General features: G+C 43.8%; 1 protein-coding gene across 1 annotated transcript in view; it reads right to left on the reverse strand.

Annotated features, from left to right (window-relative positions):
* COL22A1 (collagen, type XXII, alpha 1) overlaps positions 1-20,029 on the reverse strand; it is a 283,964-nt gene that overhangs the window by 127,000 nt on the left and 136,935 nt on the right. The window contains 7 exon segments of the mRNA XM_006830721.1: positions 743-796; positions 1,619-1,672; positions 2,372-2,416; positions 6,975-7,028; positions 9,405-9,458; positions 15,080-15,133; positions 15,827-15,880. Of these exon segments, the coding sequence (XP_006830784.1) occupies positions 743-796; positions 1,619-1,672; positions 2,372-2,416; positions 6,975-7,028; positions 9,405-9,458; positions 15,080-15,133; positions 15,827-15,880 (369 nt within the window).

The raw sequence follows: 20,029 nt of genomic DNA on the forward strand, positions 1-20,029 counted from the left end.
GACCACCAAACTCACTCCGGGGTCCACATCCTAATTTATAACATGTTCCATTTATAACATGGAATCTCTGGGTGGTCCAGAGGTTAGCACACTCAGCTGCTAACTGAAAAGGTAGCAGTTCAAGTCCACCCAAAGACACTTCAAGAGAAAGTCCTTATGATCTGTTTTGGAAAAAATCAGCCACTGAAAACCTTAGGGAGCACAGTTCTACTTTGACACTCATGGGGACACCATGGATCTGAGATGACCTATGACAATCATGTTTTGTTTGTCTTCATTTATAACATAGAAGAAGGGACAAAGGAGTCATGACACTCAGGATTGGACTTCCAGCAAGCTCTTTATATTCTTTGAATATCAATTGTTCAATGTTACAGGTCAATCAATGATATCTACCATATAAAGTTCCATTAGTATTCAGAAAGGTATTGGCCATAAGCAAGCCAAACACACAGCACCTGGACCAGGACCGGTATTCAATGAATTTGGAATAAATTAACAAATATGGGGACAGAGATGGCTGGAAGGGTGACTGGAGGGATGAGTGATCTAAATTGGGCACCTTATCTCTTTGAGCTTGAAGCTTATGTCTAACTGATTGTAACCTCAAAAAACTAAAAAAAGAAAGATTGAAGCCACTCAATCTGAAGAAGATACAAATATTTTCTATAGGAAAACTCCTACTTTAGCAAAATGTACTAGGTGAGAACTGAGGACCGGAATGAGAGCGAGTAGCTCCTACCTTGTCACCCCGGCTGCCTTTCAGTCCTGGAAGCCCCAGTTCACCTTTTTCTCCCTGAAGCAAAAGATTAAGTTAGAACACATTAGCACGCACACCGAGTTTCATCCCTGACTCTCCCAGGTAAGACTAATATATTGTTAGGTGCCATCAAGTCACAGCAACCCATGTACAAGAGAATGAAACCCTGTCTGGTCCTCTGCCATCCTCACATTCATTTCTATGGATGAGTCCATTGTTGTAGCCACTGTGTAAGTTCATCTTATTGTGGGTCTTCCTTTTTTTTTTTTTTTAATTTAAACAAATATGCCGTCCTTCTCCAGGGACTTGTCCCTCCTGATTACATGTCCAAAGTACATGAAATGCAGTATTGCTATCCTCCGTTCTAAGGAGCACTCTGGCCGTACTTCTTCCAACACAGGTATGTTTGTTCTTCTGTCAGCCCATGGTACTTTGAACATTCTTCACCAAAAGCATCAGTTCTTCTTCAGTCTTCCTTATTCATCATCCAGCTTTTGAATGCATATGAGCCAATTGCAAATGCCATGCACTATGACCTTGAACAAAATAGAATTTATGTCTCCTCTGCCTTATCACAAAATGACCACCATGAAACCTTAAGGGTGAAGAACCCAGTTCTCTGTTTGGCACCAGAGGACTGTGGGTAATGCCTCCCACCTTCATGTTCCCATCAATTCAACCTGAAGATGAACTGCCCTTTTTAAGAAAGTTCAGTCTTTGTTCCAGCTGATGTATGAAAGCATCAGTGGCCCCTTCTGTTCCTGCTCAGTAAACTTTGGGGCAAAACCTCCTCACTCTAGCTAAACTCACTGTCCAATAAAGGGATTAGAACTCCAGAAGGGGCTGCTTTCTACTTACCTGGTCTCCTTTCTCTCCTCTCACACCTGGGAACCCAGGTAGACCTGCCTCTCCCTGTGAAGACAAAATGGTGGTGGTTCCTATTCACTAAGCATGATTGTTGATAGCCTCCTTTGGGTCACACTTTGGCAATGGGCTCTTCTCCCAAATGTGGCTTAGTGGAAGCCACATGGAAAACAAAGCAATGGAGAAAGGTGAATTCTAGAGAATGTACTCATTGGTGTGTGTGTCCACAAACCAATGAAAAAAGGTAGATTCTAGAATATGCTCATTGGGGTGTGCTCACAAAGCAAAGAAGAATTCTAGAGAATGTGTTCATTGGATTGTGTGTCCACAAAGCAATGAAGAAAGATGGGTTTAAGAATGTGCTCATTGGAGTGTACCCCTCAAAGCAACAGGGAAAGGCGAATTCTAGAATGCACTCGTTGGAGTGGGCTGGATTCTTTCCTCCTCACCTTCTCCCTACTCCTGGAGTTCTTGTTTCAATTCTCTTAATGTCCAACCCCTAATTGTCCCCAAATCTGTCATCCTCACATGACTCTCACCATTCACTGCATCAGTTCAAGTGCTCTTCAACAACCACTTCATCTTGGTTCACTGAAGTCTCAGCGCCCAACATAGCAGCTGATAGATAGCTGATGCCAATAATGGCCGACTGAACAAATAAATGCAGTGAGCTCCCAGAAGACAACAGATGCAAGGCCTAGAGTATCATCATGAAGGGTGAAATGAATGAAGTAAGAACAAACATACCTTCTCTCCAGGCCGGCCTGCCAGTCCCTGCTCCCCAACGTCACCCTGGAAACAGAACAATAGACACGCCCTTATTTCCCATTCCTACTTGCTGAGACGGCTGCTGTGCCCACATATTCACACCATGGGCACAGGAACAGGTCACAGGCTATGAAAACCAAAGTGTTCCAGATTTCTGGAGAAGGAGCTGCACACTCCCTCATACTGCCTTTTGAGCCCCTCAGAGGAAACTGTTTCTGGAGCAACCATGGCAGAGTGAACACAAGTAGAACCCATTTGTTCTGAATCTAAATGCTTATGATTCAAAACCATGAGAAGCCTGAATGGACTACTTCTAGATTGAACTCCCAGTATTGCTACACTTTGGAGCAAGGTGGACTCCGTGATGGCTCTAAGAATGAAGGAGGCATGTGTGGCTGACCTTGTCCATGCTGGCTGGTTCTTTGTAAGTTTTGGTCAAACTATTTTGGTAAGCACAGGCATCCTATTAGTGTTGGAGGTCAAGAAGAGCTTTGTATTCTCTTTCCCAAGTGTTCGGTATGATAAAAGCAAATCTTGGATGAAATGCTGTTAAATATCCACACTGATATTGGAAAGTAAGTCTCCAGGTCCTTACAGCTTGGATCAAGTTTCCTCCTCAGGTATTAGGTTGACTAGCACTTGTGGTCAGGATGAAGTAGAAGACCCAGGGTCTGAGGGGTTCTGCCCTGATCCCATTTAACTGTTGTGTTTACCCAATCCTCCCAAATCTCTGATGCAAAGACAAGACAACAACTTGTCTTGGTAATTCTTAATATCTTTGGTGATAACTTATAGCTAATAGCCATCATGATCTTTAGTAAAACCTTTGGTGTGGACTTCCACGAGGAAATGTGGTTTTCTGATGAGTGGCTGGACACATGAATGTATGAATGAAGGAAGGAGGGAAGGAGGGAGCAAAGGGAAAAGAAGGAAGAAAGGAACCAGCGCAATGGAAGCCCATGATATTACCCCACAGCTGTATGTAGGAGTCCTGGGGTGGTGCTGTGGGTTAATGCGCTGGACTGCAAAGCTGGTTTGAACCACAAGGTTGGTGGTTCAAGCTCACCTCGGGACTGACTCAATAGCACTTAATAATAGCTGTGTACTGGGTTTTCTATGCCAGACTTACATGACACTGAAGGCCCATGTTGCCACCGCCTCTCAGAAAGCAAGGAAAATTTCCAGAAGTATTGTTTAAAGTAAGCACACATTTCATTCCGCAGCCCTGCATCACCAGGGGAGCTGGCATCTGAAGTTAGCACCCATTGAAATTCTAGATGCGCTCCAATTCTCCCATCAATTCCCGATGTTTACAAGCACAATTAGTCAGAATTGCTCTAACCAGAATTGTGCAAATACTTGTCACTCAAATTGTCACTTTGAATCTTCTAGAAGGATATCACATTTGTAGTGGGAATTGCTTCTTACATGCCGAGGAAGGAAGAGGTGTCGAGCGTGTTTAGAATGAATGTTAGAAGGCCACTTGAAGTGCAGCTTGGGTCTGTGCTGTGAAGTCTAATGAACCTTGTGGGGAGATCAGACACTATGTGGGTCTCCTTGAGTCCCTGAGGCATCAATCATCCTGCAACCAGCTCCATTCCCTGAGTGGGCACTCAGAAATCTGCCATTCATAACTTTATGTTTTCATAGAAAGCAATTCTTATCTTCAGTTGGGATTGGTTAAAATAAGAAAACATGACCCCAAGCCAAGTCTTCTCTAGGGTCATGGAATATATTGTAGAAGACCACCATAACTTCAGAATATCCTATTTTTGAACTTTTCAGAGTAATGTTTTCTTAAAAAAAAAAAGCATTAAACATGTACAAAAGTTATTGTGAGATAGAGCAATAGCCTTCACTGGCTGGATAATTCAGTCACTGGGATTCATCAGAAATTTAAAACAGATAGCTGAATGACTAGAGAAACCCCCTAGGATATCTCCAGTTCCATCCCAATGCTTCCCATAACCAATCACCTTCATTTACAGAATGGTGTTCTGGTGAACACCCACTGGAAATAGATTGCTTCTGAAAATTATTGCATAGAATCTTGAAATCTGTGTAGTGTAAGCCCAGCAACAATCGCTAATTCTCAAATTTGAGAAAACACAATTATCAAGAATCATTTACTCCATAAAACCCATGGAATTATGCATGGGAAAGAACAGCAAACATCCAAATGTGTTAAGACTTTTCTAGAAATTAATAAACTTCAACCAACCAATCAACAGTAAAAGGTTGGTTGCTTGCTTTTAAGACCCATGTGATTTACCCATATGTAACCATCACTTCAGGAAATGCATGGGTAGAACCCAGAAAATTGCATAGTGTTAAATTTCAATGATTCGTTGTTAAATGCCATTGAGTTGGCGCTGACTCATAGCCACCCTCTATAGGGTTTCTGGTAGTGTAGTGGTTACAAATCGGGCTGCGAACCACTAGGTCAGCAGTTCAAAACTACCAGCTGTTCTGCAGGAGAAAGATGAGACTTTCTGCTCCTGTAAAGATTTACAGCCTCAGAAACCCTGTACAGGGTCGCTATGAGTCAGAAACGACTCCACGGTGCATAACCACCACCAGCACCATAGGGTTTCTGAGGAGCAGCTGGTGGGTTTGAACCACTGACCTTTTACACTTAGCAGTCCTACAGCACCACACCAGGATCATTATAACTAATTTTAGAAAAAAAATGCAAGCAGCAAGCAAATGAAGAGACTGCTATACTTGTCAGTAGCAACAAGACTCACTATTTTACTAACAAGGAATATGAGAACCTGGGTTTTGAGTCTGAAATCCAGTATATGGGAAGTTTCATAGTGGATAAAATTCAATATGTGAGTTTTTCTGCCCCCTTCTCACCTGGTCTTTTAAAGAACACCTGTTGGTGAAAAAGTGAAACAATAAAATTCTTAAGGATTTTCCCAACAGCACTTTCACTGATCAACACAGTGATTTCCCAAAGGTACTCTTCCAAATGAGACAGTACTCCCTATTTTGTTGAGTCCAAGCCACTCCTATGACCTCGCTGAATTTGTTAATCCATCCCCCATCCAGAACACACTCACCGAGTACCTACTAAGTACCTGAGTCCACACTACAGTGGAAAATGCTCAAATAACTAACACCTGGTCTTGCCATTGGATCATCCATAATCTAGAACTGTGGGAGGAGCGAGGAACAGGAATCTTCATAGAATGTCCTGTGTGGCCACAATGTCCACTGTGACCAGCAGTGCACACTCACACGTGTGCGTGCACACGCACACACACGCACACACACACACGTTTGCACTTGGTTCGGCCCACTCTCTTCATGCTCACTGCATTTTGAGCCCAGAACAAAGTTTAGACATTGAATTGAAGGCCTCCAGGCAACATGAGTCACTACTGGCCACCAGGAAGGCCTGACTGTGAAGCACCTGTGGCTAACTTGGAGCCTGAGTCCAGGGTGACAATCAGTGAAACCCAGCCCACGGGGGTCTCCACACTCATAGGAAGTGCCCAGTCCAAACTCCTAGTTAAATAGTCTTGGTTTCCCCTTTCCAACACACTTGTCATCCACTCCACCTCTCTGAGCTCAAGAAGGTGATGTCAGCTGGGCTTCTTATCTCCCAGCCTTTTGTGGAACACAGAACTGGGGAGAATTGTAGGGGTCTTAGGAAGAGATTGGTGGAATTACCCCACTTGTTACTCTACCACTGGTAGGGTAGACAGTGGCTATCTTATTCTAAGGGGTGGTACTCTCCTCCAGATACACATCTAGTGGCTTCCAGGAACCCTCTTCCTCCCTGTCTTGGATTTAACTGTGCTCCCCCTAAAATATGTGTCAACTTGGCTAGGAGTCTCAGTGGTTTGGCATTTATGCAATGATGTAATGCATGTTTGGCATTTAAATAATGATGTGGTAATTCCCATGATGCGATCTGAAATGATCATCCAATCAATAAGGGTGGAATGCAGCATCCTTGTTCAGGTCACAGCCCTGGTGTGTGGTCTGCTCCACCTCTTACCTTACAAGTGATAAAAGGAGAGAGGAGCAAGCAAAAGAGAAAGCCCTCAGTACAAGCAAGAAAGAAGAGCCGGGAGGAGAGCGCGTCCTTTGGATCTGGGTTCTCTATGCTGAGAACCTCCTAGACTCAGAGGGAGATCGATGCCCAGACACTTGGAGATCCCCAAAGAATACCAGACCCACTGATACTGTAAGGAGTTCAGAGCCTTCCTCCAGAGCCAAGAGAAAATGCAAACCTTCCTGGAGAGCTGACACCCTGAATTCAGCCTTCAAAACTGGGAGAGAATACATTTCTGTTTGCTAAAGCCCTCCCTTTGTGGTATTCTGTTATAGAAACACTAGATAACTAAGCCACCCCCCTTCTTTGGGGGTGGCCATAGCGCTTGACATTCTTGTAGGTGCATCCCATTTCTGGTGGATTCCTGGAAGCCTGCTCATACACTTTCCATGATATTGTTGTTTCCTGACAGGCCTGGCTGATACACACATGACACACAGTGAGCTGAGGTTCTCACACATACGCTCTTCAAATACACCCTGTGGGATGTAATGGGGAAGGAAACAGGGGCCCTACCCGAAGGCCAGGTTTTCCAGCTAGACCATCTTCTCCTCTTTCTCCTGGGTCACCCTGTAAGAAGCACAAGGTAAACTTCATAAGCCTGGTTTAATCATACTTAGAACATGTTACAAAAGAGAGAGCATACCTTGTATACAGGTAGATTTGACCATTTTCCATTCTGTGTAATTGCTTAACCAGCTCATAAAACCAATGGTCAACAAGTCAACTGTGACTCACAGTGCCACCATGTATGTCAGAGTAGAACTGTGCTCCACAGGGTTCTCAGTTGTTGATGTTTCATAAATAGATTCTACTCACGATGCCTTAATGTGTGTATCACAGTAGAACTGTGCTCCACAGAGTTTTCAGTGGATGATTTTTCATAAGTAGATTCCACTCATGGCACCCCCATGTATGTCAGAGTAGAACTGTGCTCCACAGGGTTTTCATTGGATGATTTTTCATAAGTAGATTCCACTCATGGCACCCCCATGTGTGTCAGAGTAGAACTGTGCTCCACAGGGTTTTCATTGGATGATTTTTCATAAGTAGATTCTACTCATGGTGACCTTGTGTGTGTCAGAGTAGAACTGTTCCCACAGGGTTCTCAGTGGATGCGTCTTCATAAGTTGATTCCACTCATGGTGTCCTCGTGTGTGTCAGAGTAGAACTGTGCTCCACAGGGCTTTCAGTGGATGAATTTTCATAAGTAGATTCCACTCATGGTGACCCCGTGTGTGTCAGAGTAGAACTGTGCCCACAGGGTTCGCAGTGGATGTGTTTTCCTAAGTTGATTCCACTCATGGTGTCCTTGTGTGTGTCAGAGTAGAACTGTGTCGAAGGTTCTCTGCGGATGATTTTTCATAAGCAGATTCCACTCTTGGTGCCCTGTGTGTGTCAGAGTAGAACTATGTTCCACAGGGTTTTCAGTGGATAATTTTTTATAAGTAGATTCTACTTATAGTGCCCCCATATGTGTCAGAGTAGAACTGTGCTCCATAGAGTTTTTGAAAGTAGATCCCCAGATCATTTTTCTGAGACAACTCTAGGTGGACTCCCAATGCCAACCTTTTGGTGAACAGTCAAACACATTTAATCAAATCAGCTTAAGTTGTTGTTAAGTTGTTCTTGTCAAGTGGTACTATTGAATAGGTTGTTCTGTAGGGCTTCTAAGAGGCAGCTGGTGGGTTTGAAATAAAAGTATAAATGAGAACAAATGGTGTTCTCTTTTTCAGATTTGGAACAAGATAGATGCTGCAATAGTGTTTTTGAGGATAAAGAATCGTTTATTAGCCATTGCTGTTGAGAGCTAAGAGAGAAGAATGGAGACTACCTCTTTAAAAATGCCTGTAAAAATTAACTGGTGTCCATACTTATTCTATATTTTGTCGTCAAGAAAGCCGGTCTGTTTATTGAAAAGTACAATGAGTTTTCCGTGATATTCATTGTTGTTGTTATTGTTATTTGTTGTTGGATCAGCACCAACTCGTAGCGATCATATGCACAACAGAATGAAACACTGCCTGGTCCAGGGCCAACCTCACAATCATTGATACACTTGAACCCACTGCTGTTGCCACTGTGCCAGTCAATCTCATTGGGGGTCTTCCTGGTTTTTGCTGACCCTTCCCTTTACCAAGCTTGATGCCCTTCTGAAGGGACTGGTCCCTCCTGATAAAATGTCTGAAGTATAAGAGACAAAGTCTGTGCATCCTGGCTTCTAAGGAGCATTCTGGCTGTACTTCTTCCAACACAGATTTATTTGTTCTTTTGGAGGTCCATAGTACTTTCAATATTGTCCTTCAACACCAGAACTCAAATGCATCATTTCCTCTCTGGTTTTCTTTATTCATTGTCCAACTTTCACATGCAAATGAGTCTACTGAAAATACTGTGGCCTGGGTCGAGCTCATCTTAGTCCTCAATCTGACATCTTAATGTTCATATGGGACTTTAATAGTTGTCTTTGAGGAACTGTTGACCTACATGCTTGAAGCTATATATGTACACTGAGAAAAAAAATGAACTTCGTCTATTAAACTATTTGTTGTATAGATTTATATTGTTCATTTGAGGGTATAAGCTGTAGGGTGAGAGGTTGAGTTTGCTTCCCAATTTTATGATAATTAACCTCGATTACCTTAGTGACCCAACTATAATGAACTGCACCATAACATATATAAATATTTAAATTGGAAACCTCTCTTTAAGTTAGTGAGAGTATTTCTAAGTTTTTCCTTCCTGAAAATAAAATAAATTCAAATTTCTAATGGATTCCTTTTAAAACCCAAGGTTTCCATGTGTGACCTAGTAAATCTAAAAGTTTCAATCTAGTTCTGATCCAGGACCCAGGAATTCAACTAATTTTAAAATTTACAAGATATCTCAGATTAACAATGAGTTGTAAATATGTTCCAAATGCATGCTAGTCCTGTGCATACCCACCTTGGGTCCCGGGAGACCTGGAGCCCCATTCAGTCCATCCTTTCCAGGTGGCCCCTGTGACAACCAGACAAAACAGACAGAATTAGCAGGAGCATTCAGGGAAGCAGCGTGTTCAGTTGTTTCAGGTCAGGAGCTGTTTTTGCAGATGGGATTGAGAATCACATTATCTCCTGACAAAAACAATACTCCCTGGTCAAAGTTCTGTTTCCAGGGCCCTGGACAGATGGTGCGTGAGAGGGGCTGGCCGTCTGCAAATCCACTTCTGATGGCTCTATTTCTACCCCATCATTTGAAAGACTCCTTGGAGACCAACACCCACATCATTCCCATTGTCTCCTCTCCATAATCTCTTTGCCATCTTTCTTCACCCTTCCCACTGCTATCTTCCCTTCCCATTGCCCTTGAAAAATGCAGTTGGCCTGGTTTGGCATTATTCTGTTCTGTCTTTTCTTTAGAAGGACAACAGCATTTGGTTAGAGCTCCTCTAAATAGTAACAGTGATGTGCAGACCATTGGATGAGCTGATTAGATGAGATGAGACTATTAACTTGTTTGAGTTCCCAAATGACAAGGTTGTCACTTTAGGAAAATGCTGGCCAGTGACACTGCAAACCAAGGTGTGATGCAGCAGGTGAGCATGTGTTCTGTGCCTTGACTGGGAGCCCAGGTTCCTATCAGCTCACTGAGAGTGTCCATCTCAACGCTGAAGGGACACCAGCTAAACAGAGCTCAGAAGTCTGGAGTTCCAGCAGTCTCTGGTTCTTGTCCCCTGACAAGGACCTTGTGCTTCACCTCAGCCTCATCCAGTCTTCACTGTCTGAATCCCCCAAAGATCTGGGGATACCGCCCCCTAATTGTGGTTTGCAGCCTAGCAGCTCATTAGGGAGGACTGCTGGTAGACTTTCATATTACAGGCAGACCTCACTCTATCTCACTTCCCAGATTCTGAATTTTTTAAAAGACAAAATGACCAACAGAAGGTTTGTGGCAACCCTGAGTTTATCAAGTCTCTCAGCAGTACCGTGTTCCCATAGCACATGCTGACTGTGTCTCTGGGTGATTTGGGTCATTCTCACAATTGCTGTTGTTGTGAATCTTTATGGGAGCAAACAGCATCATCTTCCTCCTGAGAAGCAGCTGGTGGGTTTGACCTGAGGCTAGCAGTCCAGGGCTTAGCCTAAGTGCAAACATAGCTTTCATATGTACTGGGAAAAAAAATGTGTGTGTGACTAACTTTATTGCATATTCACCTTATCGTGAGGGTCTGGAACGGAACCCACAAGACCACCATGGGCTGCCTGTACTTGGGTTCCACCATACCAGTCACACCTGCTACTCTGTCCTGAGCTAAAATGGTAGAGGGATGCGTCCAGCCTTAACTGTGGGCAGGCATTTAAGTTGCCTGAGCTCTATCCTCAAAATGTTAAAAAACAAAACAAAATAAGACAGGAGGTTCTTTGGAGCTCCAGGATCTTCTGCGTATGGATGTGAGGAAGACCACTACATCTCACACAGCAATGATAGGAAGAATTTGCAATCTCCCAGAACATTTCCCACAGCTCCACTTTCACTCCATCTGTCATCCTGTGGGTGTCCCTTAAAGCCAAGTCCTCACACCTTTAAAAAGAAAAGCACCTCAGTATGCATGCACAATGGAATACTTCTTGTTGTTGATAGGTACCATCTAGTTGGATCCAACTCATAGTGACCCTAGGCACAACAGAATGACACACTGCCAGGTCCTGCACCACCCTTACAATTGTTGTTATGTTTGAGTACATTGTTGCTGACACTGTATCAATCCATCTTGTTGGGGGCCTTCTTCTTGTCTCCATTTTTCCAAGCACAATGCTCATCTCCAAAGACTGGTCCCTCCTGATAGTATGTCCAAAGTATATGAGACAATGTATTGCCATCCTCATTTTTAAGGCATATTCTGGTTGGCTGTACTCTTCCAAGACAGATTTGTTTGTTCTTCTGGCTGTCCATGGTACTTTCAATATTCTTGACGAATACCATAATTCAAATGCATTGATTCTTCTAGGGTCTTCCTTATTCATCGTCCAACTTTCCTATGCATATGAGGTGGTTGAAAATATCATGGCTTGGGGTCAGGTGTACTTTAGTCCTCAAAGGGCTATCTGTGCATTTTAATATTTTAAAGAAGTCTTTTGCAGCCTATTTGTCTAAAGCAATATATCCTTTGATTTCTTGACTGCTGCTTCCATGAGTGTTGATCCAAGCAAAATGAAGTTTTTGACAACTTCACTCTTCTCCATTAGTCATGATGTTATTTATTGACCCAGTTGTGAGGATTTTTGTTTTCTTTGCATTGAGGTGCAATTCATACTGAAGGCTGTTTTTTGTTTTAATCTTCATTGTTAACATTTCAAATTTTCTTTGGTTTCAGCATACTGCAGGCTGTTAATAGTTCTCCCTCCAATTCTGGTGCCATGTTATTTTCACATAATCCAGCTTCTCAGATTATTAGTGCAACATACAGATTGAATAAGTATGGTAAAAGGACATAACCCTGGAGCACACCTTTCCTGATTTGAAACCATTCCGCGTAGCCTTGTTCTGTTTTGATAACTGCTTCTTGGTCTAGGTACAGGTTCCTCATGAGTGTAAGGAGATTTTCTCAAATACCCATTCTTCCAAATGTTATCCATAGTCTGTTGTGATCCATACAGTTGAATTCCACTGCATAGTTGACAAAGCTCAAATAAATATTTTTCTGATATTCTTCGCTTTCAAGGCAAGATCCATCTGATGTCAGTAATGATATCCCTCATTCCATGTCCTTTTCTGAATCCAGCTTGAATTTCTGACAGCTCCTAGTTGATGTGTTAAATCGTGTGTTTTAATTACCTTCAGCAAAAATTTACTTGCATGTGACATTTGTTAATGATATTGTTTGGTGATTTATGCATTCTGTTGCATCATCTTTCTTTGAAATGAGCCTAAATATGGATCTCTTTCTGTTGGTTGGCCAGGTAGCTGTCTTCTACATGTCTGGACATATGACCAGTGAGCAACTCCAGTGCTGCATCAGTGTGTTGAAACATTTCCATTGTATTCTGTGTCAATTCCTGTAGCCTTTCTTTTTGCCAATGTCTTCTGCAGCTTGGACTTTTTCCTTCAATACTGTTGGCTTTTGATCATATCATAGCTTTTGAAATGACTGGACATTAACCGATTATTTTTGGTACAGTGGCTCTGTGTATTCCTTCTATCTTCTTATGATGTCATTAAATATTTTGCACATAGAATCATTCAATATTTCAACTCAAAGCTTGAATTTTTTCTTTAGTTCTTTCAGCTTGAGAAATACTGACTGAGTGTGTTCTTCCCTTCTGATTTTCCAACTCCAGGTCAGTCACTGCACACTTCATTGTAATACTTCATTTTGTCTTTTTGATTTGCCCTTTTCGATTCAGATGTTTTCTCTATTATTTCTTCCAGTTCTTTTTGCTTCTTTATGTTCAAGAGGAAGTTTCAAAGTCTCTTCTGATATCTACTTTGGTCTTTTATTTATTTCCTATCTTTTTAATGATGTCTTTAAGTCATCCTACAACTCTTCTTGTCTTTGGTCATTAGTGGTTTAATGCATCAAATGTGTTTTTGAGAGGATCTCTAAATTCAGGTAGAATATACTCAAGGTCATAGTTCGGCTCTCATGGATTTGCTTTAATTTTCTTCAACTTCAGCTTGAGCTTGCATATGAACAATTGAAGATCTGTTCCACAGTCTGCTCCTGGCCTTGTTTTGGCTAATGATATTGAGATTCTTGATTCATCTTCTCAGTTTGATTTCTGTATATTCCATCCAGTGAGGATGGAATATTTTTTATGTTGTTGAGAAAGGTATTTGCAACAAATAAGTTGCTGGTCTTGTAAAATTCTATCATGTGATTATCAGCATCATTTCTATCACCAAGGCCATATTTTACAACCATGGATTCTTCCTCTTTGTTTTCAACTTCTGTATTCCAATAACCAATAATTATCAATGCATCTTGATTACATGTTTAATCAAAGGAAGAAATTGGTAGAATTCTTCAACTTCATCGTCGCTGGTTTTAATGGTTGGTGTGCAAATTTGAATAGCAATGATATGAACTGGTCTTCCTTGTAGGGGGATGTCTTATAATGGGCAGTATATTTCAAAATAGGTCTTGAAATGTTCTTTCTGGCAATGAATGTGACATCATTTCTCTTCAATTTGTTTTTCATCATAGAAAACAAACCATATGATTATCTGATTCAAAATGGCCAATATCAGTCCATTTCAGCTCACTAATGCCTAGGATGGAGTCCTGGTATGGTGTTGTAGGTTAATGTGTCAGACTGCAAAGCTGTTTGAATTGCAAGGTTGGTGGTTCAAGCTCACCAGCTGCTCCTTGGAAACTCTATACAAGGTTGCTATGAGTCAGAATTGACTCAACGGCACTTCACAACAACATCTGTCGCTGGAGAAGGACACCATGCTTGGTTAAGTAGAGGATCAGTGAAAATGAAGACCTCCAATGAGATGGGTTGGGTTGGAACAGTGGCAACAGCAATGGATTCAAGAGTAACAAGTGTAAGGTGGTGTAGGACCTGGCACGGTTTCATTCTGCTGTGCACAGGGTCGCTATGAGTCAGAGCCAACTCAAAAGCACCTGATAATAATAATTATTCATGGATCTTTGCAGATGTTTCTTCTCATTTTGAGTTGTTCCCCATCAGCAAATGAACATCCTGAAAGCTTAACTCCATCCACATCACTAAGGTCACCTCTCCTTGGAGAAGGCAGCTCTTCATCTGTCATCTTTTGAGTGCCTTCCAACCTGAGGGGCTCATCTTCCAGCACTACAGCTGACAATGTTTGGCTGCTATTCGTAGGGCTTTCATTAGCTAACCATTCAGAAATGATCTGACTCTCCTTCTTTTTAGTCTGTCTTAGTCTGAAAACTCCAGACAATGGAAAATCACTCAGCTATAAAGAGAATTAAAGTCCCAATGCATGACACAACCTAGATAAACCTTGAAGATGCCCTGCTGAGTGAAATAAGTCAGTCACAAAAACACAAATACTGCATGACTTCACTTGTATGAGATAAGTAAATGTACATTGTTGCTGTTAAGTGCAGTCAAGTCACTACTGACACATAGCGACCTTATATACAACAGAAGGAGACACTGACCAACCAAATGCATAGAGAAACCAAAGATGATCGGTGGTTACCAGGAGCAGAAGCGGGGAGGGAAGGAAGAGTCTTTGCTATATTTACATTGTTGGTGGCAGAACAGAAGGGGAAAATCCAGACTAAAAGCTGCTTAACATGAAGAGTGCCATCAAGGTCATTGAACTGTGCACATCGAAACAGTGGAACTGGGATGTTTTGCTGTATTTACACCATTTTAAAATGAAATGGGAGAGGAAAAGAAAACGGAAAATGAAAGACAAAATGAGTGTGTCTGGGTAGTGAGAGGAGGTGGTGAGGACTCTGTGCCCAGGCCATGGCTTGTGGAGAAGCAATCCAACACAGAGCCTGTGGAAGCTTCCAGGAAGAAGGTACCAGGTTGAAGGCAGGGGCTTTGTCTCTGCCATGTCTGGACAGGTGACCCAGGTGGTCAGCTGGTATGCAGCCACTGCTGAAAGGGCACGGGACCGAGGCCCTGGATACTCACCACTTGTCCTGGATGGCCAGGTTTTCCTGGGAAGCCAATCTCACCAGGTAAACCCTAAAAAGGAAACCTTAGTGTGAAGTTAAATCTTCCTTCGCCCTTTCCAGGTGGGCCCAGGTGTCTGGCTGTGGTATGGGTAGACCTCCCTGGGGAGATCTAGCTGTCCTCCAAGGGCTCTGGGGAGTGGAGCTTCCTGGGGCACTAAGTTCATTTCTACCCTGTAGGGAAAGTGTCATGCTCCCTCTACCTCCTGCTGGGTCTGCCCCACCTACTGGGAAAGTGTGGTCTCTAACCCCAACCACTGGACAGGTGTGGTACCTGGTCTCAACCACTAACCTTACCCAATGAACAGATGTGGTTGCTGGTCACATCCACCTGACAGGTGTGGTATCTGGCCCCGCCCCTCCCCTTGCATTCTGAGTGGGAGAGGAACAAGTTGACATCACCCTGGTCCTCTGTTTGCCTCCAAGTCCAGTCCCAGGCTACTCAGAGCCACCCCAAAAGGCAGCCTGAACCCAGCCACCTTCAGCTCTCAGACACTGCCAGAACCCCCATCAGTTCAACCACATGTCTGGTCTGAGGGGCTCTAGGGGTGGAAGCCAGGAAGACTTGGAGGGCAGGGGGAGTTGCAAGGGTGGTCCTCCTTACACAGGTTCACACTGGTCATGGAACAAACAGGGGTCTCAACATCAAAGTGTCCTTGCCACCCTCAGACCCTGAAACCCCTACCCCAGTCCCTTCCAGTCTTACCGGGGGACCTCCGGGCCCTGGGGGTCCTGGGACACCAGGCAGTCCTGGGGGACCCTGCAGAGAAAGGGCTTGGGGTAGGTTAGAAAGTACACAGATCAGTCCCTGGTAGCCTTGTGGGAAGTGGGAGGGGACTTAGTGCAGATGTGGGATTTCAGCGTTTTTCTGAATGCCTTATTTTTCAAACAGAAAAAAGCAAAAGCGAAATGAAAAAAAACCTGAAGTAAAAATTTCAAAATGTTAACATGTATCCTACTTGAATGATATATATAGCTGTGTATTTCATATTCTTTATGTATTCTGTTTTGCTATATATTTAAAATATCAAAACATTAAATATCTACATATATACTGGAGTTCCTGGTGTGGCAACGTAGGATAAACACAGGACCTCAAAGTCAGTTTGAACCACAGGGCTGGCAATCCAAACTACCAGCTGCTCCCGGGAAACCCTACAAAGGGTCTCTGAGTCAGAACCTACTCACTGGTACTTAACAACATGTATATACCTAGGGGTCCTGATTTAGCACTGTAGGATAAACACCGGACTGCTAACTGCAAGATTGACAGTTCAAACCCATCAGCTACTCCTCAGAAACTCTATACAGGTTCACTATGAATCAGAAACGATTCATCAACTGACTTTAGGCTAAGCACTGGACTTCTCACTGCTCGGTTGGCAGTTCAAACCCACCAGCAGCTCCTCAGAAACCCTATACAGGGCCGCTATGAGTCAGAACCGATTCATCAACTGACTTTAGGCTAAGCACTGGACTTTTCACTGCTCGGTTGGCAGTTCAAACCCACCAGCAGCTCCTCAGAAACCCTATACAGGGTCGCTATGAGTCAGAACCAACTTGTCAACAATTAACAATAACAATATGTTTGTTCCTAAGGGGGCCCAGGTGGTTTGGTGGTTAAACACTTGACTGAGAACGGGAAGGTCGGTGGTTGGAACCTGCCAGTCACTCCTGGAAATGAGGAAAATGAGGCAGTCTGCTTCCGTAACACTCAGCCTCATAAAGCTTCTGAGGTATTCCTGTGGGTGACAATGATTCATTTGCTTATTCATGAACGTATGTACATGCTGATTCCCAGGCAGCACAACAGCTTATGCTCAAGTTGTAATCTAAAGGTTGGCAGATAAAACCCACTCGGACTTTGCATAAGTCACCAGGAGGACCAATCCCTGGATAAGGACTTCATGCTTGTTAAAGCAGAAGGTCTGGGAAAAGTGGAAGACCCTCAGTAAGATGGACTGACACAGTGGCTACAAAAATGGGCTCAAACACAGCAACTACTCTGAGGTTGGCAAGGGCCAGGCAGGGTTTCCTTCTGTTGTACACCGGTTGACTATGAGTTGGAACCAACTCGATGGCACCATCATGAACAACAACAACATGCCCCTCGTATGGCTGGGAGTGGAAGTGGGCATTGTGAGTAAACAGAAATGTAGGACCAAGGAGCTTTCAGCATTGACTGAGGTGGTGTGGGAAAGACTCCTGCAGTCAGATATCAGCGTCATCGGGTGATAAATACCCCAATACTTAATCAAATCGCCTTAGCACAGGGAGCCCTGGGGGCATGCAGTAGTTAAGTGCTCAGCTGATAACTGAAATGTCACTGGAACCTAGCAGTGGCTTCAGGGGAGAAAAGAGCTGTGATTTACCGCCTTGAAGATTAGAGTTATGGGATAGTCCCCCTCTGTCCCTTAGCAGCAATAACAAACCTATCAGCACAGAAGACCGTGCACCTGGAGAGAAGAGGGGGAAGGGGTCCAGAGGCCCACAAGGAAGAAGACCTTCTTATTCCCTCTGCATCCTCTACTGTGACCTGCACCCTGAATTGAACCAGAACCACCGAGTAGAATAGAGCTGAGGTTTGTAGTATGTGGTCACTAGAGGGCGATGCAGTCTAAGAAATGCAGGCATGAGCTCCTCCTTGAACTGTTCTTTTTGCTTCCACTAGGGGCACACGCGAGTCAAAATTACCCAGAAAGAGAACATTGAATTTTGGGTGACACCTGTCCCTAGTTTCAAAGAGTCCCGGTGGGCACGTTGTTTGCATGCCCGACCACTAACTGAAAGGTCAGCTGTTAGAGCCTACCAACTACTCCACAGGAGAAAGATGTGTCTGTCTGTGTCCCTAAAGTAGTTGTTTATAAGTCCTATCGAGTCCTTTCTGATTTAGAGTGACCTCCCCCCGCCCATGTACAAGGAGCTCTGCTAGTGTAGTGGTTACAAATCGGGCTATGAACCTTAAGGTCAGCAGTTCGAAACTACCAGCTTCTCCGAGGGAGAAAGATGAGGCTTTCTGCTCCCATAAAGATTTACAGCCTCGGAAACCCTGTACAGGGTCGCTACGGGTCAGAACCGACTCCACAGCACATAACAACAACAACAATGTACAAGGAGCTCTGGTAGCGGTAGCATAGTGATTACGAATTGGGCTGCTAACCTCAAGGTGGGCAGTTTGAAACTACCAGCTGTTCCGCAGGAGAAAGATGAGGCTTTGTGCTCCGGTAAAGATTTGCAGCATCGGAAACCCTGTGCAGGGTAACTATGAGTAGGAACAGACTCCATTGTACTTAACAACAACAACATGTACAACAGAGGGGAACACTGCCCGGTCCTGTGCCATCCTCACAGTTGTTGCTATATTTGAGCCTACCGTTGCAGCCACTGTGTTACTCCATCTCCCTGGGGATTTTCCTCTTTTTCACTGACCCTCTACTTTGCCCAGCCTGATGTCCTTCTCTAGGAACAGGTCTCTCCTGAGAAGTTATCTAAAGCAGGTGAGAGGGAGTCTCACCATTCTCGTTTCTAAGGAGCATCCCTTAGCACTCTGTCCTATAGGGTTACTGTGAGTCAGAACTAACTCACCAGCAACAGGTTTAGGTGGGCACCTAGTTTCCTCTGAAGATTGACCTGATGAGTCCGTGGAGCAGCATCTTCCCTGGCCTGAGACATTTGCTTTCTTCTCCTGAGCACCTGAAGCACCAAGAAGAGCTGGCAGAGAGCTGGGCAAGTATTAACCCAGGTCCACCCAGTGGGTCATCCTTAAGTAATGGGTGGTAGAAAGAGCATGATGCTATTGTTGCAAATGCCCTGCGGTTACACTGCCAGAAACCACCACTCTAGAAACAAGTTTCACCCCACTCCCAGTCCCATAGACTTCCCCAAGGCTCTCTCACTGCACACAGCATTGTCTTGGATAGCTGTGGGGAGTGGGGGTGGGGTGGGTTCTTTTGCTTCCATGTCCTTCCATTCTCAAAGATAATGACAAGGTCCAGTGCTGCTCAGTTGTGCTGGACATCTAACCTTTTTATCTATGACTCTGACTAGTTTTTCAATCTTTTCTTAACTTTTTATTGAGAATTGAATGAAGATTTACAGACAAGATCATCAATTTAACATTCAACAAATCAGACGTTTGTTGTATCTCAATGATGACAATTTCCTCCCTGCAATAACAGTTCTCCTGCTTCCTCCCTGTGGTCCCTGTCTCCATTCCATCCACCTTCCCATCCCTTCTCAACTTTCACATTAGGAAAATGTTGCCCTTTTGATTGTCAATGTTTGATCTTTCCGTGGTGAGCATACCTTGCTAGTGTTTTTGTCTCCTCCTACAAACCTATCTGACAATGTTTCTCTGCTATGCATAGAGCTTTCATAGGATCGTAGAAGAATTGATGCCTTTGAGTTGTGGTGTTGGAGGAGAATACTGAGGGTGCCATGGACTGCCAAAAGAACCAATAGATCTGTTTTGGAAGAAGCGCAGCCAGAGTCCTCCTTGGAGGCCAGGATGGCTAAGCTTCGTCTCTCCTACTTTGGACATGTAGTCCGGAGGAAACAATCGTTGGAGAAGGATGTCATGCTGGGTAGGGTGGAGGGTCAGAGAAAAAGAGGAAGACCTCCAACGAGATGGATCGGCCAGGTGGCATCATTGATGGACTCGGGGGTGGCAGCGTTGGTGAGGTTGGCCCAGGATCGAGCATTGTTTCGTTCTGCTGTGCATGGGGTCGCTATGAGTCGGTTCCGACTTGATGGCACATGACAACAACAACAACAACAAACCTATCTACTGCTTGGCTGAAAATTGGGCTGTGAGGGTGTTTCTTTCCAGACATGGTCGAGGACCATAGTCCTAGGTTCCTCCAATCTCATTCTGACCAGTAACGTTGGTCTCTCTTATTTATTTATTAAA

This window comes from Chrysochloris asiatica, unplaced genomic scaffold, assembly GCF_000296735.1.
Source record: "Chrysochloris asiatica unplaced genomic scaffold, ChrAsi1.0 scaffold00001, whole genome shotgun sequence".
Classification (NCBI taxonomy): domain Eukaryota; kingdom Metazoa; phylum Chordata; class Mammalia; order Afrosoricida; family Chrysochloridae; genus Chrysochloris; species Chrysochloris asiatica.